This window comes from Pan paniscus, chromosome 8 (genome assembly GCF_029289425.2).
Source record: "Pan paniscus chromosome 8, NHGRI_mPanPan1-v2.0_pri, whole genome shotgun sequence".
NCBI lineage: Eukaryota > Metazoa > Chordata > Mammalia > Primates > Hominidae > Pan > Pan paniscus.
Window position 1 is genome coordinate 126,269,326 of NC_073257.2, and position 26,080 is coordinate 126,295,405.

A 26,080-nucleotide genomic window follows, 5' to 3' on the forward strand; every position below is an offset into this window, starting at 1 on the left:
CTCAACAGAACCTCTTGGGAATGATCAGGAACAAAGCAGATGCCCACCTGTATGCCAGACACTCTGCAGCACATTTTGGGGGCTGTAAAACAGAGACATCAGGAACAGAGACCCACATAGGCCAGGGGCATGGAGCACTGACTGAGCCCCATATGAAGTATAAGCAGCAGGGGCCAGAGGTGATCAACCAGGGCTGGCTTCCAGGAGGAGGCAGGGGGGCGGTGAAGGTGGGTGTGATCGGGAAGGTGAAGGGATGGAAGCAGGCCCCTGTCATGAGGAACAGCATGAACAAAGTCCTGGCTGGACCAGCAGGGACAGGACATGGAGACAGGAGGGCTGGAAGCCAGGCACACAGAGAAGCCCCGTTTTAGGAGAGGCTATTTCATCAGGCCAGGGATCTCTTCAGAGACAGCCACAGAGTCCCAAGCTCAGCTGTGAGTGATGCTGGGGCACCTTCTTCCCCATCCTAAAGGAATGCACCAAGATGACTTGACTGCAGCTGGAGGACTTGACATCCTGGTTAACATCAGATCCAAACATGGCTGCAGGTCAGGGTCGAAGCCATCTGAGGATGGAGGTCATGTCCAGCTTGATCAAGCTAGACCAGGCAGCAGAATGTGCCAGAGAGTCAGATAGAGCTGGGTTTGGATGCTGCCAGGTTGGCCGTGGGCTTTTGCTGGGGTTGCCCCTGGCCTCAGTGTCCAGCCTCAATGTCTTCCATCCTCAGAATCAGGATAATGACAATTACCCCGGATGCCTGCCTCCCTGCCCCCACACCCCATTGTGATTCTGCCAGCCTGTAATAAAATGAAAGTGTCTGACAGAAAAGCCTTGGGAAGCCTTTGATTAACATTCTTAACTCAGCCTAGCTCAGGCAAACAAGTTCCAGCATTCCAGGGGACATCTCCCTGAGCAAAGCAATGCCAAGAACGTCAGTGAAAGATTCTAAAATGCTCTTCTTATTGGAACCCTTCTGGTGTTTAGCCACTCCAGGGAGGCTGCAGGTACCTGGTGGAGGGTGCGAGTTGAATAGTTCAGGTTCTCACCACCCCCCGCCTCAGGAGTCCCTTAGGATTCACTGAGACAATGAGTAGAAAATGTCCAAGGAAGGAACGAGAAGCCAGGGAGCACGGTCACTAACAGATGTGGGCAGCCAGGCCGAGACTCGGCTGAGAGACTGAAAACCCACCATCTGGTAGTAACAGCTTCCCAGTCTGTTGCTGTGAGACAGGTAAGTTAAGGTCCCAGGCCCTCGGTAACCTCATGGAGAAAATGCCTATGGTAGGACTTCTGACACCTTCAACGGGATATCTGTGAGGGGAAATGAGGGAAATGATGGAACATATTTTGAAATAAAAAGGAAAAGGAACTGGGCATGGTGGCATGCACCTGTAGTCCCAACTACTCAAGAAGTCGAGGTGGGAGGGTCGCTTGAGCCCAGGATGTCAAGGCTGCAGTGAGCTATGATGGCACCACTGCTCTCCAGACTGGGCAACAGAGCAAAACCCCGTCTCCAAAAAAAGAAAAAAGAAAAAAAGGAAAAAAGGAAAAGGTACTAGCATTAATTATTATTTTTAATAACCACTCTTGATTGTGATGCCCTGCTTAATATCAACAAGGCAGCAGCAGCTGCAAAGCAAGGAAGATGAAGAGAATCAGGGCCGACAGGTGGGGGCTCTTCCCCCGGCAGAGATGGTGCTAGAAGTTAGGAGAGGTGAGATGAATGTGTCCCAAGCAGCCCTGCCCTACCCAGGCAGCAGCCGGAACTGCACCTGCTCCACAGCAGCTGCCAGGAGGCCCAGGGGTTCCTTAGGCCCAGCAGGCCCTCCTGGCCAGGCTAAGGAATCAGCAGCCAGGGAGTGACCGAGCAAAGCAAACCCAGCAACAGCACATCCCCAGGCAGATGTCCTTCTAGAGTTGCAACTCGTGCTCAGGCCATGTGGGCCTCGGTCCTGGGACTGCAGAGGGCTTACTGGCCTCCATGCTTTGCAAAATGAGGGCACTCCCATTGCAGACAGGCACCCTGGCATGGAAGGGTCCATTCCCTGCAGGACTGGAATGAACTTCACTGGCCTGACTGAATCCCTTACTGAGCCTTCACTTCCCTGTCCAAGTGATCCTGTATCTAATTGTTCATCTCGTCAGCCAATCTCAAACACAATTCCACCCAACCCTGGGTCTCCATGGCCAGGGGAGTCTGCCTTCTGGCCATAAATACTCTAGAACTGATCATTAATCAGGAGCAAATTAGCAGTAGCTATGGTAGCACTGCAGGCTTCCCTCAGCCTGGAATTGCAATTCCTGATGCAATGGTAGAGAGTTATCTTACACATCTGTTCAGTGATTTCCAGTTTTCAAAACACTTTTATGCATAGTTTTTCATTGATCTTCCCAGCATTCTGCATTGGGAGGAAAGTGGTGATTATTACAGATGGGGGAAACTGAAGCTCAGGTGATAAAAGACTAGTACGTTTTCCACACTGATGGGGTCAGAAAGAGGAAACAGCTCTCCTTCATGATTCAGCTTCCCCTGCCCCACATAGAACCTAATGGCAGCATTACTAAAAGCAAAGGCTGTAGGCATCAGAAATAAACATGGCAGACCCATGGCACATTCAGCCCGATGCCTTGTTTCACCACCACTGGCTAGCACTACAGGGCTCTGATCATGTGCTGAACCTACTGCCAAGCTCTCTAAGTGCAAAATTTCACTCCAGCCCTACAAATCCCCAAGGAAGAAGCTATCAACCCTTTTCAGATAAAGAAACTGAGGTTCAGAAAGAGTAAGTAATTGCTCATGGTTGCAATGTCCAAGCCTGATATGAACCCGATCTGCACGAAGCCACACCCTGCAACTTTCGAACAGTATTCTATTTCCTACAGCTAAACACAGACCTCAGACAGTCTGAACAGTGGGGGATGAAGCATTCATGCCTCATGGAAGGAAGCACTTGGAAGACTCTGGGTAGGTCAGGGATCAAAAAGCTCCTTTCCTTCCTTGGCTTTACCTGGTGGGAAGGACACGGGACCACAATGCAGGGATCTCAGGCAATTTTCCTACCCCTACCCCCAGTAAGTACAGGCATCCTTCATGTCCTCTCTCATCCCAGTGCCCCCTTCAGTGAAAAGTGGACAACTACAATAGGTTTGTGGCACCTTGACCTCTTGGGAGAAAGATGAAGGAGGATATTATTTTAGGATATGCTCAAATTTTTCCTGTGGAAAATAGATGGATCCAAGGTGGTCTACCTGGCGGTGACTTACCCATTTGGAAGGGACAGTGGCCACTCAGATGGGTGGCGGGGAAGCTCAGTTTCACTGCATGAAAGCTCCCTCGCACCATTCTGCTCTCCCATTTCATCTCTCTCTACATTCCCTCTCAATGACAAGCTCCTCTCAGCCCTCATGAACACACACAAACACACACCCATTCAGAACCTTTGCAACTGCCACTGCCTGGGCCCGGTTCTCCCCACAGCAGGCTCTTCCTCTTCCCTGAGGTCTCAACCCAAATGTCACCTCCCCAGAGAGACTCTCCATCACCCCCAGGCTAATGTTGGACACCACCCCCCACCATCACCAAGTTACTCCCACAACATCCTGCTTTCTTTCTTCACGTTGACTCATTACTCTCTGAAATGAACCTGTTTTAGAACGGTGCTTGCATGTTTGTGGTCTGCTTTCCTCCACTAGAACACAAGCCCCATCAGGACAGGGGCCTCGTCAGTACTGTGTCCAGCCTACCTCTGCACTGAGACAATGCTTGGCACAAAGTAAAGCTTAGAAAATGTCCATTGTGTGAATACCTGGATGTTCTCCCATTTAAAGGGGCTAATTAAGGACATCAGCACGTTCATTACAAAATCACACATCCTTTGAACTGGAAGGGACCCTGGGGCTGACACTTGAGCTTGAGAAAACAGAAATGAGGATTTCTATTGTCCCCTCACTTAAGATATCAATATCCCAAGGGACCCAGAAATTGGAAATGCAGGTTCAGAGACATGGGCAGAAACTGAACACTGTCAGTAAAGGATGGACAGGTTGGATGAAGAACAGCTAGAAGGAAGAGGCATCAATAAGCAACATCCAGGGCATGAGAAAGAACGCTGGGGAAACAGTGACACCACCAGTGCCAACCTCAGGGGTTATTTCTATGTTCCGGAAGACTTAAGCTTTAGTTACTGACTTTAAATGCAATTGGAGTTGCTGCCCACACCCTGAGCCCACATCCAAAAGGGCTAGCTCTTCTCTTGCCCACACTTGCGAGACCCCAGGCAGCAACAGGTCCTGCCTCTGGGGCCCAGGCAGGACACAATGCGAGGCAAACAGGGACTCTGGTCATCTGGTCCACATGGACCTCCGAATCTCAAAAAAGGATTTTTTTAAAAAAGAAAGCAACTATTATTTCAAGTAGAAATAGAGATGATGGAACAAAAAAGATCAGGGGCCAACTCTGTCCAGATCAGATCAATCCAGGGTGGGAAGTGGGGAGAGGGAGTGTATCATGCTTGGATACACTGATTTTGAGTGAATCTCCTAAGTGAAGAGGAGCACAATGAACCCCCTAGCTCAGAGTCTAGCGATCTTGTGTCCAATCAATCAGGTACTAGAAAAATCTAATTCCACTGCATTTTACTCAGTGTGATAAACATTTGGACGCTGGCTGTCAGCCATGACCTGTACTTAGTGATGTGAACCCAAGGATGACTAAGAGCTCAGGCACTCAGAATGGCTGGAGGCGACTGAAAAAATACACAGCTATGAAAAGCCAGCCCTACCACCCCAGGCTTATTCATGCATCTCCCCCGTTCTGTGACAATGGTGGACTGCTAACCACCACTACAGCCCTCGCAGTCGAATGCAAGCTTTAGAGTCAAACGTAGGGATAGTCTGTTATCACAGCTTCATGAGAACTTCTTGGACAGTCCAGAAATTAATAGGAAGGAAAATGACTTTCCCATGATTCCTCCATAGGGTGAGGGGTGGTGGGGAGTCTCCTCCCCATCCTTTCACAGCACATGGCTTGAGCTTCTGGTATTGTTCTCACTATGTCAAATTCTGCTCCAAGTCAGAATTATTTGTAGGCTTCTGGCATTGACAATAGGCTACAAGGAAACTCATGCAATTTCCTTTTCTTCCCCATACCCCATTCTCCTCCCGCAACAACGATGACCTTCCTAATATGCACCTTTTTGTTTTGTATGTGTTTTGCTTAATGTAGACTGCTTCGTGAATTTTGAATGACTGTAAATGCTATTGTCCACCGTCCTATTCTGATTCCTGCCTTTCCATCAGCACTGTGTATTAAAGATTCATCTATGCCGTTGGATGTATATCTCAGCCATTGCTTCTACTGCTGCATAATTCTCTAAGACATGTATCTATCAGTTCACCTGTTCCCTCTCCCAAGTGACACCTAGACTGCTTCCCATTCTCCACCATGACAAATAATTCTGCAGAGATCATCCTCAACCCTGCCCCCTTATGGACCCATGCAGACATCTCTTTGGGAATTGCTAGATCGTATGGTAAGTGCATCTTCAATGCAATTAAGAAAAATCGGCCGGCTGCGGTGGCTCACGCCTGTAATCCCAGCACTTTGGGAGGCTGAGGCGGGCAGATCACGAGGTCAGGAGTTCAAGACCAGCCTGACCAACATGGTGAAACCCCATCTCTACTAAAAATACAAAAGTTAGCCAGACATGGTGGGTGGCACGCACCTGTAATCCCAGCACTTTGGGAGGCTGAGGCGGGCAGATCACGAGGTCAGGAGTTCAAGACCAGCCTGACCAACATGGTGAAACCCCATCTCTACTAAAAATACAAAAGTTAGCCAGGCATGGTGGCACGCACCTGTAATCCCAGCTACTCAGGAGGCTGAGGTAGGAGAATCGCTTGAACCTGGGAGGCGGAGGTTGCAGTGAGCCGAGATCACGCCACTGTACTCCAGCCTGGACAACAGGGCGAGACTCTGTCTCAAAAAAAAAAAAAAAAAAAAAAAGCCTACCTTCCAGACTGGCTGTACTAGCCTATACTCCCTCAGCTCTGCATGAAGATGGTTGAACCCAGCGTCCCTGGGAAAATGTGGCATTGTGCCACCTTCTCATTTCTGCCAGTCTACTGGGTGGTGGTTTTGGTTGACTTGCCTCTGATGACTAAAGAAGCCCAGGCATTTCTTCAGATACTTGTTAGCCTTTTGGCAGCTTCCTTGACCTGTAAACTCCTGTTCATACCCTTGATTCACTGTCTTTACTATGTACATTCCTGCCTTTTTCTGGTTGATGTGCCTTGTATATCCTAAATGTTAATAGAACAGCTTTTAGACATTGTAAATCTCTCTCTCCTTTCTGCCAGCTGCCTATTAATTTTGTCCAGGGTGTCACTCAGTGAACAGAGCCCTTAACTTTGATGTAATCCAACTCTAAGAAAACCTGAGGACAGCAAACATTTCTCATTCAGTTCTTGTTTCTTTCTTTTCTTTTTTTCTTTTTTTTTAGACAGAGTCTCTTTCTGTCACCCAGGCTGGAGTGCAGTAGTGAGATCTCAGTTCACCGCAACCTCTACCTCCTGGATTCAAGCGATTCTCCTGCCTCCGCCTCCCAAGCAGCTGGGATTACAGGGGTCTGCCACTATATCTGGCTAATTTTTGTATTTTTGGTAGAGACAGGGTTTCACCATGTTGACAAGACTGGTCTCGAATTCCTGACCTCAGGTGATCCACCTGCCTCAGCCTCCCAAAGTGCTGGGATTACAGGCATGAGCCACTGGGCCCAACCAATTTGTGTTTCTGGACTACTCACAATATACCACACGTGAGATCAGTGCTGTGAACACCAAAAATACTGTCCTTGGCCCTTAAGGAGCTTACAGCCTACTAGAAATATAGACTTCCATCAACAGACACAATGACCACGGCCATGAGGGTTGTACAAGATGAGGTGAGGGTTAAGGGATCCAGTGGGAGCCAGGTTCAAGGTGTCAAGGCCCAGTGAGCCTTGACAAACATGCTTACCAGGCAGCCCTGAAGCATTTCAAACCAATTGACCAGCACGTGGAAAAGCCCAAGTTAGGGAGCTACAAGGAGCCCAGTATGACTGTGGCATACAGCCAAGTGAGGAATGGCTGCAGAGGCTGGAAAAATAGGAATGAGCCAGGTACAGAGGGGCTCAGGCTTTCTCCAGAGCAGTGCAAGGAACAGCACACCTCCTTACTCTCCCCACAGCCACTGGTGAGCTGCCCTAGATGCCGCCTGCACTCAAGGACAGGTCCTGGTTCAGGGGTCTCAAGAAATCTAGGCTTATCTTAGCTAGGATAGCAATGTATTGAAGTCTCAGAGAAACCCATAGACAGAATCCTAGAAAGAAGAGCACAGGGGCTTACACTTGTAATCCCAGCACTTTGGGAGGCTGAGGCAGGAGGATTGCTTGAAGCCAGGAGTTCAAGACCAGCCTGGTCAACATAGCAAGACCCCACCTCTACAAAAAAATGAAAAATAAATTAGCCAGGTGTGGTAGTGTGCACCTGTAGTCCCAGCTGCTCAGGAGACTGAGTCAGAGGATGGCTTGAGCTCAGGAATTTGAGACTGCAGTGAGCCATGACAGTGCCACTGCACTCCAGCCTGGGTGACAGAGCAAGACCCTGTTGAAAGAAAGGGAAAAAGAAAGAAAAAGGGTTTGTGTGCATCCAAGTTAAACTATCAAGGTGGATAAGAGATATCCATTGGACAGGTCTGGATTGTCCTGAATTAAATTAGGACTTTCCCTCCTTCACCTCAGTTCTCAGCCACAAAATTCCCCAACTCTCAAGGGTGCTTGTGTCAGAAATATACCGAATAAAGTCATTAGTGACACCGCAGAATCTTATCCAGGAACTCACCAGGAACGCTGCCAGCCAGCTGTTTCCTCCTAAATCTAAACCATTTTCACACTCATAATGGTAATTTTTTTAAAAGCCATTTGGGGAGAATATTTGCTGCAAGCTATGTGACCACCTTTGTTATTTTCTCCAAACAGAGAAGAAATCTATACGCACAGACACATGGCAGCCAAGCCTGAAAGCATAGAGGAGGCCTGCGAGGAACTGAAGTCTCTCCACTCCAATAGAACAAGGTCCTTTGCACTCTCACTTTCTCTCTTCCAAGCTGCCTCAACCTTCCCTTGGCAGGAAAATAAATCTTGTAGGACAAGTCTTACGCTTGAGGACATTAGGTAAATAGCTTTAAGAAATTTTAAGAAAAAGGGGCTGATTGTCATCCCACATCTCCTTTCCCCCAACACGCATGTGCCCCTATCATACCTGATACCCGGAAAGTAAACGCTTAGGGCTGCAAGGAGAGGAGGAAGCAGGAAGACCCCCAAGATAGGAGCACCCCGTATCCTCTGAACCTACCAAAGGCATTTTCCAACACAATCCTTGGATCACTTTTGCTCTGAGATGATTCCCAACTCTATTGCTAGGCAAAGGGAGGTAACTAAGTGCCCCAAAGCCACCAACACTCTCCTGGGGCTTCCTGCTTAGCACAAGAGGCTTTCACTCCCATACTGCCATGACCTGCACCAGGGGTGAGAATGTAGCCAAGAAACGAGGCTGACACTGACATGAGCCCACACTCTCGCCCTGATTGGTGAGCCCCTGTTCTCACACAGGGAATGTGGGCTGCTGGTTTGCTCTTACGCTCAACAATAAACATGCTCGTGGCTCCCTGCATACCTGAGAGCACTCAGTGATCCACACTCTTACCTCCGGGTCAGAAAAGCAAAAATCCACATGCTAAGGGCTTCATTCATGAAGTAGAATCCCCGAAGCCTCTTTCATCGTGAGTAGAGACCTGGAGGCTGGGGTCAGGGAGGGAAGCTGGGGGTGGAATGGGAGAGTGAGTCAGGCTTTGTAAGGATCTGATCTCAAAAGCAACAGCCTGAATTCTCCCTCTGAGAACAAAACAGCCTTTCCACTCTCAAGGGAACCAGTGCGTGGTGAGTTGGGAGCGACACCTGGATCCCGTAACTCTTGGAGATCTGCTGCCAGCCAGAGCTGTTTACAATTACATACACCAAAGCAGCCTCAGAAGGGCGGGAGATGGGCGCTTGCCTGCTGAGAAGCAAGGAGGTCAATGGGAAAAAATTATTTTAGTCAACGTTGAGCCTTCATGCTTGGAACTTTTATCCAAACAATGGACACATTCTCATGCTCCCCCTGGGAGGACACCAGTCCCTCCTCTGATACTCAGTTCCAGGAGACTTGGGATGGCGGTGGGAGGAGCCCCTCACAGTGCAGGAATTTTGATTCCACCCCTTGGTGGTCAGCGAGTCACAGCACTGTTTAAGGACCCACAGAAAGAGAGTACGTGTGCCCTTTCCTGGGACCCTAATCACCGTGACACCAACCTGCACTGTGCCGGGGGGACCACCGGCAAAGTCCCAGGGTTAGCAAATAGCTCTGGACCTGAGGATTGTGGAAGATGTCATTTTTTGCAGCGGGCCATGAGAAGTGACACCCTTTAGGGCTTGAGGAAGCAGCAGGGGCCACAGTGAACAAATTCCATTGAGGCCTGCACTTCTAGGAGGGAGTAAGATACTGAGAATAAGCCCCAGTTTCCCCACCCTGACTCTGAGGTCACCAGCCCCTCCTGGGGGAAGCCTGAAATTCAAGCCACGGCTATTTGAAATGAGAGCCTGAGACCACCAGAGGCCTGGGGACCAGGAGAGAGTGGGAGAGTCTGACTCTATCCTCTGTGTCTTTCTGGCCTCAGGTTCTCAGTGGGAATCCCTTCTTTGGACTCAAGATCCAGGAGACCTGGAGACCTGAATGGAAGTGGTAGAAAGAAACAGAGTGAAAAAGTGGGAGAAAGTCAAGAGGGGAACAAAAGAAGAGAGGGGAAGAGGAGAGGGAGGGAGAGAGGGAGGGAGGAAGCAAGAGATGCAGGTGCAGGAGCCAGCGTGAGCCTGTGCGTCCAAGAGGCGTCCTGAAGCACCCATAACTCACACTTGTGCGTGTGGTTTTGAGATCCACCCTTCCTGCTTTGCCCCAGGCTACTTTCAGAACATCTGGGATACTACCAACTTGAACCAGAGACAAGCTTCCACCGACTCCTGGGAGACATGAGTCTCACCCAGCTCAAGTACCTGCCCCTGCTCTCTCAGGAGATTTCCAGGGGCTCCAGACATCTGAAACTGTCACAGCACAACTGTGTCACAGCCATACAGAAACCGTGCTTGACCACCATGCACGCCATGATCCTCAGCCACAATTCCGGTAACATCAATGGTAGGGACCCCATCTCTAAAACATGCCAAAGACATGTGATCCAACTCTGCCATGTCAGTCAAGGACCAGCTGCCCTGCACTGGGCAGTCAGGCAGTAGGTGCCACTTCGCCATCCTTTATTCTCCCTAAGTGTGCAGGAAACTGCCAAGCAGAAGCCACAGAGGGCTTCTGTTAACTGTAGTACCTAATGTTGGTGTTCATCTTTATTCAAAGAATGTGCTAGAATTGGGTGCCGCAAAAGTCCTGACAATGCAAAGGGCGGTAGGGTGTTGACCACTGTGAGCTGATAAGGAGTCTAGGATAGTAACAGAATATTTGCCTCCAAGGAGACCCAAGACCATGAAGATGGCCCAAGCAAACTTGCCACCCAGTAGGTCCCAGCTCTGATACCGGGGACACGAAGCACCCTAGAAGAGTTCCTTCCAAAAGGACCACATTTGAATTTTAGTAAATCAGTTCAATATGTTCTAGGACTGTGGGTATTAAATTAAAGAAGTCAGTGAAACCTCCAAACAATAAGCTCATTCAACAATCTTTTTTTTCTCCCCCCATCTGGGGACTTGAATACAGTGAACATGAATAAATCCTGTTGTATAAAAACTGGGGGAGAAAAAAACGGGGGGTGGAGGATGGAAGGAAATGGCAGGATTCCCACTTGTTGGGCTAACAAGAAGGCTAAGACAGTCCCCCAAACCCAAACAGATGCCAGTGTGCCCAGGCAGCCCAGGGGAGATTGTGGCAGAGGTGTGCAGCCCAGGGAAGGAAACATCTGGAATCCCCCACTCATAAGCTCCCAGCTTCTCCCTTGCACTCAAACCAGACGCGGGCCTTGGGGCTGCCCCAAACCCGACCCTTCTTAGGTTGACCAGCCACAAGCCAGGCCTGACCCTGCATCAGGGAAATTTCACTTCAAATATGCACAAAAACACTGCCTGCCTCTCTAACATCAATGCTTTCCCCTAACAAAACTAAGACAATTAGAACTAAGGATTGCACTGGCTATGAGTCTGTAATTCTTCCAGAAAACCCTGGAACAGGTGGAAGAGACCTGCCTTTGTGGGTGACTAGTGGCTTGGATGTGTTTGTGATTTTAAAAAGTTGCATGTGGGAAATTCTCCTGTATAATTCATGGTTGAACATGACCTCAGCCCATGTAGTCCTCACGGATGGAAGTTCCACAGCCTTCCAACAGGCTGTGCTTAATAGAGATGCAGACACAGACCCAGCTTCCCAGGGTACAGAGCCAGACAAAATTCACCTGAAGAACAGGCAAATTCAACATGGGCTTTGATTAAAAAACAAATAAATAAATAAAAAGGAAAACACCAAGATCTTAAGAGTCCATTCAGATCACCCAGAGTGATACTTCTTCCTTCTTGGGGACTTCCACATCCTGTCCGCTGGCCTGGTGCAGTGATGACTGGTAATTCTGCCCTTGCATCAGAAGGCTTCTCCTTGTCTAGAAATAAGAGGACTGATTCTTTACATCAAATGCGACTGGGTGTGTTATTTCGATAAATCATGGGTTCTTCCCCTCAAAATCAATCCTAGCTAGCATAGACAAGCAGGACTGCCAAAAACAAAGTCAACCAGGAAATAATTATCCTGCAGACTTGATTACTCAATTCTAATACAATAACTTTATTGGTGGAAAAAAAAGACTTGCAGACAGGCTGCCAAAGCCAGTACATTAGATCCATGTGTGGGTAGCAGCAGAGTTCCCAGGGTGGGAACCTGAGTCTAATGCTCTTATATTCCATGGTCCTCCTGGGCTTGTTGGCTGCCTGGCCTTTAGGGGAGCTGCTTTTGCCTTTTCTCTAAACAAAGGGAGAGCTTCCACTATCACACTGATTGTGCCTAATGAAAAAGTCTCTGGCATTTAGGATGTCATCAGGCATGAGCCCTTGGCCTTTTTGTTTTGTACCAAATTTCTCACCCTTTTCTGCTGCATACACCTCCAGAACCATTGCAGACACACCCACACCAAGACTCAGTTGCTAATTACAACCCATGATGCCCAACCTTGACCTTGACCCTTCATCTTATACCACAGCATCACAACTGCTAGAGTGCTTTTAAAAGTCAGCTTTATTGAGGTTAATTTACACACAGAAAAAAAAAGCCCTTTTAACTACACAGTTCTGAATTGTGACAAGTATGTATGGCTGTGTAACCACTACCAAAATAAAGATACTGAACATCTCTATCATTCCAAAAATTTCCCTCACGCCCTTTGTGGCTCACGCCTTCCCCCAGTCCCAGTCCTGGCAACTACTGATCTGTTTCTCTATAGTTTTGCCTTTTCCAGAAAGTCATATAAATAGAATCATTCAGTGTGCAAGCTTTTGAATCTTGAATAGCAGTATGCTTCTTTCACTTAGCATACTGGTGTGTATCACTAGTGGTAAGTTACGATCTGCCAGTTTTTAAGCCTTGGACTTTCACTTTCTTGTCAAAGAGACAAAATAATTGGTTCCAGCTCATCTTTGCTATGGAGAAATCAAACTCTTGATTCGGAAACTTTTACTAAAGCTTAGGTCCGGTAATAGGGCAACTCACCATCTCAGTTTGCCCAGGACTAAGGGGATTCCTGGGACACCAGACTTTCAGTGGTAAAACCAGGAAAGTCCCAAGCAAGCCCGGAAGGCTGGTCATTCAATTTGGGAAAGCTACCTCCAAGGGTAGGACTGTACATTCACCCAGCTTGGATTCTTCCTGGTGCACAGTGGTTGCTGTCTCTGAGCTAACAGCTGGCTAGCCTCTCTTGCTTTAATCTCCAGCAGAAGGCTGATTTGCAGTGTGCTGGGGCTGAGCTTCCGTACAAGCTCACCACAGTCCACCAGGACTGTATCTGCCTTTGAAGTCCTGGGAGGAGCTCCAGGAAGTGAGAAGAGAACTCAGGGGTCTGCTTAGAAAACAGCAGAACAGGATTTCTATTGGCATGGGTGCCTCTCCCCACTCCTCCCTAATACCAGACTCCCCTGAGAGATGTGAGGTCCGTGTTCCCTGGCCTCACTGTGTTTTTGCATCAGTCCAATGCAACGCGTCCAGGGGGAGGCAGGCTCCTCCTGTTTTTCTACACATTCTCCCTTCTCCCCGCTCAATGCAGTTTGTGGTTAGTTTGTTTTTTGAAACTAACTGGGGAGAATATGAGAGTTGAGTGATAGAAAATTAGGAAAGGGCTCAAAGCTACTATTTGAATTTAAGGGTCTCTCCTATGTGGACTTAATGAGACATCAGAGAAAAGTCAGGCAGGGCTAGGATGTAGCTCTACACATAACAAATGAGCAGTTCGTCACCTATCTCTTTCTCCACTGACATGAAGAATACACAGATGCTATCTCTGAGAAGCTAGGATGCCTAGAGGCTGAGAAGCCCCAACTTATATCTCCCAACAGCATTGAAAAGCACACAGTGGGCAGAGCCCCAGTGAACTGTGAAAAGGCAGGAACTGGTGGGATCAGAACCACATGCCAGAGGTTTCAGGGTATCTGCTCCCCTGCGTTAATTTAACATTCTCTTTCTCAAAGTCTTTACCAATAGCTCTTACAAGTTATTCCACCAAGTGGCCTGCAAGGTAGATTAGTAATCATTATCCTCACTCATACAGATGAGGAAACAAGGCTGAGAAAGATTAATTGACTTGCCCAAGGTCGCATAGCGAGTTAGTGGCAAAAGCCAGATTAGAATCCCGAGCCCCTGAGTGCCCAGGCCGGTGCCCAGCTCCTTGATCTCCCTCAACCATCCACCCAGAGCATGGGCAGAGCCAGGTCTGCACCCTCGGGAGCCCTGGAGGCCAGGTGAGCTGCTGCAGAGGGCACAGACAGGCTCATACTCACACGCAGAAACCTGCCGGATCCTTCTCTGTACCACCAGACAGCAACACCCCTGTGCTGGAATAGACAGAAATAAGGCTCAAGTCGGGAAAGCCAAGGGTGGCCACTGTGGGCTTTCATCTCCATTTCTGGAATCTGCCTTTGAGATTTTGCTTCATTTCTTTTTGTGAACCAGGTCTGTTCTCCAGAGCTAGAGCACGGGAGAATATGTGATCTCTTTGCCTGGAATTTGTTCATTTCCCCATTCCCCAATCATGTCCCAGACACCCACTATGCAGCTGGCAGTGTGCCAGGGGCTGGAGAGGGACATAAGGAAAGACAAAGTCCCTGTCTTGAAGGAGTTCAGCCTGGCAGGGAAACAAACATAGACATGTACAATTATTAGACAAATGTGACACTAATTCCACAAATATTTGTTGCCCACCTGCGATGTGCTAGGCATTAATGAGGCTATCCCAAGAGTAATGAGGGTACACAGTGGGAGTCAGGGGAGGCTTCCTGGATGAAGAGACATGTGGGCTAGGTCCTGAAGATTGAGGGGAGTTTAACTGAGCAGGTAGTCCCTCCCTGGCTGAAGGGACACCGATAAGGAATGAATTTGAAATTGCTTTGAGCACTTCTTTCCTAAATAAATCCTTGAAAAGGAATTCTACCCTTTTAGAGACTCAGTTCTCAGGGATGTTATATCCTATTTCTGACTGTCTGGACTGTTGCTTAATCTCTGTAGGCCTCAGTTGGTCTGTCTCTCAAATGGGAGTGAATAATGGTCCGTGTTGCAGAGGGTGGCTCTGGGCTCGATGAACAATCTTTGGAGACACGGTCACACAAAAGTCCTTGAGAAATGAATTCCTCACATGGCCTACGGCATTCTCTTTCCCACTAAGTCTGCTACTCTCCAGCTCTCAACAGGAAATTGGTTTTATTTATAAGAATCACAATCCTAAACTGACCTTTGCTGGGCTACCCACCCACATTCCCTCCCTCATTTCCCTCTCCTCCCCAAGACACATCCTCTCTCCAAAGATTTCTCAGTGACCACAGAACAACTAGCATCGAAGAGCCATTGGAAAGTCAGATAGAGGAACACTGCGAACACTGGAGGTTGTTTTCCAGATGGGGAAACTGAGGCCTGGAGAGCTCAGCAGTTTGCCCAAGGAAATGAAGCCTGTGGGTCTCCAGGTTCCTGAGCCACTACTTTCTTCATTGCACCATGACTGCCTTCATGTCTCAGCCAGGGCTCTGGACAGAAAAAGCCATCCTCCCTTGGCTTGAGGAAAGTCTCCCTTCTCTGAATGACAGAAGCCTTTAAAGAAACATTTCCCATTATGAAAGAGAATTGGAAGAAAACTGGCACAGCTTCCTCAGCTTTGAAGCTCCTTGGCCTTTCCTGGCCCTTTAATTGTGCTGGAAGCAGCCCAGCTCCCAGGGCTCCCACCCCTTCAGAAGAGAGGAAGAGCCCAAAGCAGAATTCCCCCACTCTGCTTGGCCTTTCAGCACCAAAAGTGACCTCTCAGTATTTCTGTTTCAGACCATTTCATTGCCACATCATCCAGGGCTCCCACGCAACTTCAAAGTCAGGGAGCTCAGGGTCAAGTACAAGGAGCAAACCCTGAGCTTAGGATTTTAAGCACCACATTTGAGATCGTTTTTAAGCAACGTTCCCATAGCCTTTTAAAGCCTCTAATAGCTGAAGGTGATTACAGTAGATTTCTGCAGGTATTACAAGATTTGGTTAAGGCACATCGTGTGAGTATGGGGGGGGCATCCCTTTCACCCCACACTTGCTTTTACTTTCCCAGGTGAGGAAAGTGTATATAAAATTACTGATCTTTTTTGCTCTTTTGACATTTCATGTTTTTTGGAGGAAATTTGGTTCCCAACTTTGGCTGCATATTGGAATCACCTGAAGACCTTTAAAAAATACAATGCCCAAGCTGTACCCTAGACCAATTAAATCAGAATGTCTTGGGTGGGGCCTTTACATCCATATTTTTGAAAGCTCCACAGATGATTCCATGCACAGCAAAGGTTTAGAACTACTGCCTTAGGTAGAACTTCAACACAAAAAAACCTGAGTTCATAGGCATTGAAAAATAACAAATACAGATGATTCCTGAAGGTAGCATGCCCATCTCTTTTAATTTGCTTTTCTTTTCCAGACCTTCCCTGACCACAGATCTCAGGATTCCCATATAAACTTTGAAGTATTTTACTGGATTGACTCTTTGCAGTTCATATCTGCCTCCAGTGCCCTAGAGCTAAGTGGGGGGACTGGATGATCAAATTCAGAAACAAAAGAACCGCAGAAAAAGAATAATTACACTTTCAACCAATTACTGTGATCTAAATTGAAGCTGAATATCTCAACCAGGCCCATCTGTATCCAAGTATGATGCAATTTCAGGAAGCTTCGGCATGGATGTTCCAAGCACAATCCACAGATAGTAGGTCAGTCACATTTGGCCCAGACTCACTCACCAGCTGGGAGAGCAGTCAGAACCAGAATGCGTGACCACACTGGGTGAGTTCAGCCAATGGGCTCATGCACAGCGATAAAAGGATGCTCTTATGAGAGTCATAAATATGTAAACACAAAGGGATGGGAACCTTCTCAAAGCACCCTGTAGGATTTGGCCCCACATCCTGACATTTGCGAGAGCCTTACTGCTTATACAACGCCAAAGAGATTCACATACAAGACATAGCCATTTTACCATCGCTATTTATGGCAACTCTCATAAAAGTGCCATCTCTCTAGGAAGGGACTCCCACATACTCCCCGATCCCTTATTTTTGCTTGGGTGAGTCATGGCTATCTAGCAGAAATCTTGGAAGGGACTGGGAAGAAAGTCTGGAAGTGTCTCTGCAACAGGCATGTCACATGGGTGATATTCCAACCACCCATCATCTCCAGACCTCACTTTACATCCTACAAGACAATGGAAAATCCACTCAGAGCCCAAAAATGATAGGCTATTTTTGGAGGATGTACAATATATATAACAAGCAGGCTAAGGAACATGGAAAGACAATTTCTCCTACATGAACTGCTTTATAAGATTTGCAAATTAGAGAAAACATTTTGAGACTCTGAAGACAGCCATGAGGCATTTCCACCTACCTGAGAGAGGGAGAGCTCAAAATTGGAAGTACAGAAACAGAATGAAGAGGCATTTAAATAACACATTTAAAAAGTGTCACACACAATAAGAATTTTTCTTTACAATTTTTACTTAGGCTCCAGGAGCCCAACTAAATAAACCTGCTTTTTTCCGTTTAACTTTGTTGTTTAAACCACTATTCCTAGTTATTCCAATAACTATTCAATCTCAACTTTAAGAAGATGGCCCCAGTCTCTGAAAAGCAAGAAGAGACTACCGATTCTAGTCAGTTACACTGGTTAATCAGAGATGGGCTTCGTTTTGCATTTTGCACAGAGGAACTTTTCCATTTAAAGGGTGTTCAAAGCACAACTTATCTGCCTCTCAGGAGAATGGGGAATTCTATATCCTGGGGCCAGGGGATCCCCAAGTTCCTCAGTGAAAGGTGTAGTAAACCTATTAGCAGCATGACACCAGCGAGACAAAATAAAGATCTTTCTCATGAGTCAAACACTGGAATTTGAGTTGGATTAGCCTCTGAAACCTAGATAATTCTCAGGTTTACCCACTTATCACTCTGTGTCTGGTTTACTGCAAAATGATCAGGCAGATACATGTGTTACCAAAAACATAAGCACCCTGACCTGGAAATGAAGTTCCCTTCAGTTGGCAAAAACTGATCCTCTTCGAGGGTGGGAGGATTTTAAGCTCCTGAGAGAGAAAGATAACTAAGAAGACTTTTATCAGGTCAAGGGCCAAGTCAAAAGTTATTAATACAAAAGCCTTCTGAGAATAACGGGACATTTTGAAAGACCCCAAATGTGATTTGCCCTGATTTAGAGAGATTAATATGCTGATTTGAGAAAGTAGCTTGCAACCTACAACTAACACCACCCCCACCCCCACACACACCCCAGCTTTGCAAGTCAGGGAGCTGGAAGGCACCCCAGAGGCCAACACTTCCTGTCAGGCTCAACTCAAGGCCTGAATTCCCAGAGAGGGTCCCTCCCGAAGGGCGGAGGGGCCCCAGTAGGGGAGGGAGTGCAAACGGCCATGTTACAAGGAGCAGGACTGTGGCTTCCTCAAGTGTCTGAGACAGCATAAGCGCGCATTCAGTCATTCAAGCACAAAACTGACGTGATCCCAGTAGAATTTGAGAAGAAGAAAACCACCGGGTTGGAAATGCGAGAGAAGCTCCAGGGAGGGTTCACAGAAAGAAATCAAAGGTGGCCAACTCTTTTAACCCTGTCCCCCACGCCGGCTCCCTGCTGTCGGCAAAGACCCTTCCTGAATATATGAAGCTCTGTCTGGGACTTGGATCTTTTGCCTTCACCAGTAACCAGGCTACCCAGATGAGAAAAAGCAATGGGAAAGTGAAAGACAAGACTACTTTAGGGAAGCCGGTCCCAACAGGTCCCTTTATGTCAGTTTCAGGGATCAGAGCCCTCCGGGAGTGAGATTCCTGGGAATCTGAGCGTTCTGTTTTTATTACTCTCTCCCAGGGGAAAACAAATATAGAAGCAGCATTTCCTCCCGCAGGTTTGGCGGAGACCAGTCCAGCAAAAGAGAAGGCAAGAGGCTTTTCCAAAGGGAAGGGGTCTGCAGGAGAATGGGGGAGGGGGGAGCGCCCGCAGGGTTCCTCTTAAGGGGCAACTGCCTGTACTCCCTTTTCAAAAGAACCGCAATCGAGACTTGTAGATCAGCTCCGAGGCTCCGAGTGTGGGTGCTAAGCTGGGCGTCCGGCGCACCCGGGACGGCCCGCCCACCAGGGTTTGGCGGAGATCCTGGCCCCCGCCAAACCCAAAGCTCGCCCAGCTGCGCACTGAGCTAAGCCCTCGGGTCCGGACGCCTCCAGGAGCTCCACCTGCCGGGCACTCCATTCGGCCCCCGACCCTCGCATCCCTCCTTTCTTGGGGTGGGGGAGCAAAGAAGGGCTTGGAGAGAAACGATGACCCGAACGGCAGGACGTTTGGGGAGGCCCCACCTAGCCCGGGGAGGGTCTGCGCGCCCACTCCACTGCCCAAGTGCTTTGCCGGGAGCAGGAAGCCCCTAGCACGGCGGGCGCCCGGGAGAAAGGACCCAACAGCCCGCCCCTTTGCCCCCAGCAGCTCAGCACGGTTCCCACCTTCTTCAGGGCTTCCTCGGCCCCAGGCATCTTTCCTGTGCGGCGGGACTGAGGGTGGAGTGGGGTGCCGGGCGCACCCTCTCTCCTGCAACAGGTGAGAAGCCCCGCCACGCCCCCCACTGACGACCCCCTCCTTCCGCGCCCGGGAGGATCAAAGGGCTCGGGCCGCAGCAGCCACCTAGGAGCCCACCCGCCCAGTCCGCGGCGCCGCTGTCGCCCCCTCTTAGGCCCAGGTCCGGGCTGGGTGGGGGCAGCGGGCTCTGCTTATCCCGAGTCCTGGCAAGACGAGTCCTAGCCCTGCCTTCCGCGTCGCTGGGCGAAAGGGAGTGGGTGTGCGCCGCGCGAGGAACCCGCGCCCTCACCTTTGTACCGCTCCATCGGGGCCACGGAGTGCGCTCCTCGCGGCTCGGCTTCTGCGCTGCTCTCCCGGCGCTCGGCTCAGCGCCCAGGCCGCCGCGCTGGCCCCTCCCCGTGAGGTCACGCTCGCGGCCGGACCTCCTGGCGGGGCCGCCGCGCCCAGGGTCCTCGGACCTGGCCCCCGCCAGGGCTCGCCCCCAGCGCCCCTGTCCCAGCGCCCCTGTCCCAGCGCCGGAGAACTCCGGCCCGCCGAGGCTGACAGTCGGCTCTTGAGTCGGTGCGCGCCCGCGGCCCCGCTCGCCGCCCCCGGCCGCCTTGGCACTCCCTTCACGTCTTGACTCCGGGGGCGTCGAGAGGGAACGAGACTGGGACGCTCCCAAACTCTGGGGGAGGCTCCGGGAGGCCGGGCTTGGGTGGGCCTCCAAGATTGTTCCCCCACCCCTGCCCGCTGCAAACCCAATGCCTGGAGGAGGAGACTGAGGTCCAAGCTAGGAGGTTGAGACTGGCTTAGAGCTCCTCGCGCTTGACTCCCGAGCCAGCGCGCTTTTGCCCTAGGCCTTCCTGGAGGGGCGAGGAGGGCAGTGGGGCGGGCAACCAAGCCTGCTCCGGGTTCTTTGGGGATTGCTCCCACTCTCTTGGAACCTCTCTGGGCAGCCGCTGCCAATCGCGCACACTTCAGGGTGTGTGAAAACATCTGCTTGCTGCTTTCTACCTGAATTTCCAGGGCCAACGCCACAAGTCAGGGAGTGCCGTTTCCGGGGCGCCCAGTAAACCTGACCGCCTTGGAGGGGTGGCGCCGGTTCCATAAGGAAGCTCGGCCATGGCTCTGAATCTCCACCCTGCACTGCCTCCATCCAGAAGTGCCACACTTCCATCCTTTACCTTTTGCCACCGGTCCTTCCAGGCCCTTAATGCGACCTAGTCTTCTCCATGCTCCCCCCAGAGATCTATGTGTTCTTTTAAACTTTTTCAGTTTTCACTTTAAAATCTCAGTCACGGTTTGTGCTGGGTGCCTGGTTGGTTACCTAAGTTCCCCAGCTTCCTTGAAGGAACACTTAAGGAAGACTTGGCAGTGGTAGTTTTCTAAAAGACTTCTTAATTCTTCCTTGGAATCGCAGATTTAGTTTTGATGTTTGGAGACCTCCCCCAACCCCTCCCAACAGCATGTAGAAATATTTTTCTTAGTTATACTAGCACCTAATGTGGATGGAGCCCTCCCCACAAGCCAGGCACGGCGCTAAGGGCTGTACATCACTGCCTTTAGTTTCCCCGATATCCCTGTGACATGGGTATTATTATGATCTCTTTCATACAGGTGAAGAAGCTACGGCTGGGCGCGGTGGCTCACGCCTGTAATCTCAGCACTTTGGGAGGCTGAGGCGGGCGGATCACGAAGTCAGGAGTTCGAGACGAGCCTGGCCAACATGGTGAAACCCCATCTCTACTAAAAAAAAAAAAAAAAAATAGCTGGGCTTGGTGGCAGGGGCCTGTAAACTCAGCTACTTGGGAGGCTGAGGCAGGAGAATCGTTTGAACTTGGGAGATGGAGGTTGCAGTGAGCTGAGATTGTGCATTGCACTCCAGCCTGGGTGACAGTGTTGAGACTACGTCTCAAAAAAAAGAAAAGAGGTTAAGCAATTTGCTCAAAGTCACACAGCTAGAAAAGAGCGGAGCAGGCGTTAAACTCGGATCTGTCTGCTTCCAAATGTGTATTTTAATTTTTACTTTTTTAGAGACAAGGTCTTGGTTTGTTGCCTAGGTTGGAGTGCAGTGGCACAATCTTGGTTCACTGCAGCCTCAAACTCCTGGGCTTCACACTGATCATTACAGAAATGCAAATCAAAACTGCAATGAGTACCATACCATCAGAATGGCTATTATTAAAAAGTCAAAAAATAACAGATGCTGGCGAGGTTGCAGAGAAAATGGAATGCTTATACACTGCTGGTGGAAATGTAAATTAGTTCAACTATTGTGAAAAGTAGTTTGGTGATTTCTTAAAGAACTTAAAACAGGCCGGGCGCGGTGGCTCACGCCTGTAATCCCAGCACTTTGGGAGGCCGAGGCGGGCGGATCACGAGGTCAGGAGATCGAGACCATCCTGGCTAACACGGTGAAACCCCGTCTCTACTAAAAATACAAAAAATTAGCCGGGCGTGGTAGCGGGCGCCTGTAGTCCCAGCTACTCGGGAGGCTGAGGCAGGAGAATGGCGTGAACCCGGGAGGCGGAGCTTGCAGTGAGCCAAGATCACGCCACTGCACTCCAGCCTGGGTGACAGAGCGAGACTCCGTCTCAAAAAAAAAAAAAAAAAGAACTTAAAACAGAACTACCATTCAACCCAGAAATCCCATTATTGGGTATATACCCAAAGGAATAGAAATGGTTCTACCATAAAGACATATGCATATGTATGTTTATTGCAGCACTACTCATAATAGCAAAGATATGGAATCAACCTAAATGGTCATCAACAGTAGACTGGATAAACAAAATATGGTGCATATATACCATGGAATACTATGCAGCCATTAAAAAGAACAAGACCATGTCCTTTGCAGCAAGGAAGAATGGAGCTGGCGGTCATTTTCATAAGCAAACTAATGCAAGAACGGATAACCAAATACCACATGTTCTCACTTTTAAGTGGGATCTAAATACTGAGTACACGTGGACACACAAAAGGGAACAACAGACACCACAGCCTACTTGAGGGTGGAGGGTGAGAGGAGAGTAGGGATTGAAAAATTACCTATTGAGCACTATGCTTATTACCTGTGTGATTAAATAATCTCCACACCAAACCCCTATGACACACAATTTACCTATATAACAATTTGCACATTTGCCCCAAATCTAAAATAAAAGTTTAAAAAGAAAAAGAAGAATAATCAGAAAATTAAATATTTTTAAAAATATATTTAAGGTAAAACTGGAATGTATTGTGTTAAATGAAATAAAATATTTAGGCCAGGCGTGGTGGCTCATGCCTGTATTTCCCAGCACTTTGGGAGGCCGAGGTGGGCAGATCACCTGAGGTCAGGAGTTCGGGACAGCCTGGCCAACATGGTGAAACCCAGTCTCTACTAAAAATACAAAAATTAGCCAGGCATGGTGGTGCACACCTGTAATCCCAGCTACCTGGGAGGCTGAGGCATGAGAATTGCTTGAACCCAGGAACTGGAGGTTACAGTGAGCTGAGATCACACCACTGCACTCTAGCCTGAGCAACAGAGCAAGCCTGTCTCAAAAATAAATAAATAAATAAAATCAAAAATTAAAATGAAATAAAATGTTTACAAACAAACCAACAACAATAAAAAAACCTCCTGGGCTTCAGTAATCCTCCCGCCTCAGCCTCCCAGGTAGCTAGGACTACAGGCACATACCATGACACTCGCCTAGTTTTGTTGTTGTTGTTGTTAATTTATTATTTATAAAGATGGGGCCTCCAACTCCTAGGCTCAAGTGATCCTTCCACCTCGGCCTCCCACAGCGCTTGGATTATATGTGTGAGTCACTGTGCCAGCCCCAAATATTCACAAAACTTCTTGGCACTCATAGGAAGTGCCAGGCTGTTTGTTACCATCTCATGGGGCACACAGACAAGTGAACAACACAGCACAGTGAGGTAGATGCTCTGATAAGACAGAAACACGAGGGATTCTGGGAACACACAAGAGGACACTGAACCAGCAACGGCTGCACTGAGTTCCATGAATTTGAAGAGTGCGATGAGCTGGCTGAGTGTGATGAGTTCGAGTTAGTGAGGTGACAGGAAAGGTACAGTGAGTGCAGCTTTCCAGACAGAAAGGACAGTGGGAACAGAGGCAGGGAGATGAGCCTTTTCAGGGTCAAACGGCTCTGTTGCTGTAGCAGAAAGGGAGAAGCCAGGAATGAAGCAAGTGAGGCTGGAAAGGTGGGTGCAGCACTGTTCCAGGGCCTAGAGTGCTGAGCTGAGGTGATTAGACAGCACTGAAGAGTGTTGGTGCCCTGGGGATCCCCCAGGGGCTGAGAGCAGGGGGAGCACAGGAGGCAGTTGTACCCACCAGGTGAGAAGCTATGGGGTGGTGGAAAAGCCAATGGGGAAGAGAGGACTGATGGCAGCAACCTTCTGGAAGTTGTGCCTGAGCAAAGTGTGAGGGAGGAGAAGAGCTGAGGCCAACTCTGCAGTTTCCAGCAATTTGAGTGTTTAGGTGAACAGCGTCATGCAGCCCTCAGATGTGGGGCCTGCTGTGTGCCAGGTGTCTCCAGGAACTGCAGAGCATGAGGAGGGCAAACAAGTCCTGCTCTCCTGGGCTGCTTTGGGGGTGGGGATGGAGACAATGAGCAGGAAAAGAGTCACACTCAGAAGTGGCTGCAGGTTGGGGAGTTGAAGGGAGAAAGTGAAAGGCCCATGGTGCTCCCAGGGGAGTTAGAACACTGGGTCTGAGCCCTGGAGCTCAGCCCCTTACATCAGCACCCTGTTCCACGTGGGCCTGCTCAGGAGGGCTCAAGAAATAGAAAAGTCAGAGGCTGTGGCAAGAATGCTGACGTCTCATGGATAAGAGGAGAGGGAACAGCGTTCCGCGGGCCTCCATGCAAGCTGGAACTGGAAAGTGGGGCAGGACGGATGGTGTCTTGCCTTTTTGCCTTCTCTTTCTCCTTCCCTTCCTTTCCTCATATTGCAAATGGCCCGGCCTGGCATCCACCCTCTATTCTACCGGTGTCAAGAGACTATTAGCAATGGGTCCTGGTTTCCTTTCAAATTCTCAGGGCGAATCTGATGGTGTAACTCTTCCTTTTGAAGGAAGCCTCAAGTCTCTGTTCCCAGCCCTGACTGTCAATTGGGGTCAGCAGGGCCAGGTTACAAGGTCCCACTCAGCAGCTGTTTTGCTTGAGTTGACTCTCCCACCAGGGTGGCTAGGAGCAAATTGAGCTATCTCTGTTTCACAAATGAGGAAGCAAAGAAGTTAGGTGACTCACCCAAAGTCTCAAAGTAATCTCTTTCAAAACTAGGACTCAAAAATGAAGTTTCCTGACTCCAATTTCCTGGACTTTACCATGGCCCTTAGTTCAGGCTTTCGAAGGGCTCCAACTGGACAGTTTCACCCCGGCAAACCCTTTGATAGCCATCTCCCTGAACACTTCCTGTAACCGCAGCACCCTCCCTGCAGGCTGGGGACAGCTCGATATCTCCATTTTGCCTGTCCTCTCTCCCCCTTTCCTCTCTTGCCCCAGCCCCTTTAATTACCTCTTCCCTAAATCCTCTCTAGTTTATTGATGGAGACTTGGCAAATCCCAGAGGCTCTAGACAAAACAAAAATCAATCAGAAATGTATGCAGAGTGAATTTAAAATGGGAATTCACCGCCTTTTCCAAGAACAAAACTGAAGGGAAAAAAATAAAAAACCCCACCACTTAAAACCATCAATAGGAATCTTGGGCCTCTGGAAGCTCAGCACTGTCTCCTCCTCTCCAAAACCTGGGTGCAATTTAACCCCTTGTGGCTTTGCAACGTCCACACAGGGTTCATTCACATTCCGATTCAAATTCATTGGGTTTTTGGCCTCAGGAATCAGACGATCTGGTTCCTAGCTCATGCTCAATCCTCTAGGGGTGCTACCACTGACCCCACCCTGGACCACAGGATCAGAAACGATCCATTCCAATGCAGACAGTCCTCAGAGCAGACTGAGTAACGCTGCCCTGCAATCCAGGTAGCAAGTGTTTCCACTGAGCTCAGATGGGGTAGGAGGGCTCTAGGCCCCCTGGGTGTGTTGGCTGAAAGTGTCCAGAGGAAGAGAACTGAGCTCCAGGATCACCTACTGTCCTAAACCAATTCTCAGCAGCAGAGATGTTCCTTCAAACACCAGGGGCTTCTCCAGCTGAGACAAGAAGGAGGGGTACCCACCAGAAGGCAGTTGCTTTACAGACTTTATCCTGTTTAATTCTCACAGTGATCTGGACAGCAGATATTATTTCCCCCCATTTCACAGATGGAGACCTTGAGTAACTTGCCCAAGGCCACAGGTGGGCAGGGCACAAGGCAGTCCCACTGAAGCAGTGTCTCTGACCAGACTTCTCACCCAGGCACTCTTTTGTGATCATGTATTGTCAAAAGCCATTCCTGAGACTATTCTCAGCGTCATGCCTACACATTCTATATCACAGCCAGCTCAAAAGCCACTCCTCTGAGGATGTCCCCCGACCCAAGAAGCCTGCACCCCCTTCTCAGCACAGCCCCACACTCTGGCTCTTCCAGGCAGTCTGCCCCTACTCATAGCGCTCTCGTGTATTGCATTAATCCCCTGTTGTTGTGTTTAATATAGCACCTGGCACATAGTAGGTGCTCAGTCATGCCTGTTGAATGAAGAAATGAATGATTGTCCCATTTTTTATCCCTCTTGGGGTTTCTG

At 49.1% G+C, this 26,080-nt stretch overlaps 1 protein-coding gene across 12 annotated transcripts in view; it reads right to left on the reverse strand.

The window, feature by feature from the left end:
- AFAP1L2 (actin filament associated protein 1 like 2) overlaps positions 1 to 19,997 on the reverse strand; it is a 109,600-nt gene extending 89,603 nt beyond the window's left edge. For 2 of the 12 annotated variants that reach the window (XM_034931536.4, XM_034931532.4), the window contains exons 1-2: positions 19,691 to 19,991; positions 14,106 to 14,159 (exon numbers count right to left, since the gene is read on the reverse strand). In XM_034931536.4, coding sequence (XP_034787427.2) covers positions 14,106 to 14,159; positions 19,691 to 19,706 — 70 coding nt within the window. In that variant the 5' untranslated portion in view covers positions 19,707 to 19,991. Of the gene's footprint in view, positions 1 to 14,105; positions 14,160 to 19,690 lie in introns of all 12 variants that reach the window. The other 10 variants (XM_034931533.4, XM_034931534.4, XM_057298785.2 and 7 more) reach the window with 7 other exon arrangements.
- Between the last annotated feature and the right edge of the window lie 6,083 nt (positions 19,998 to 26,080).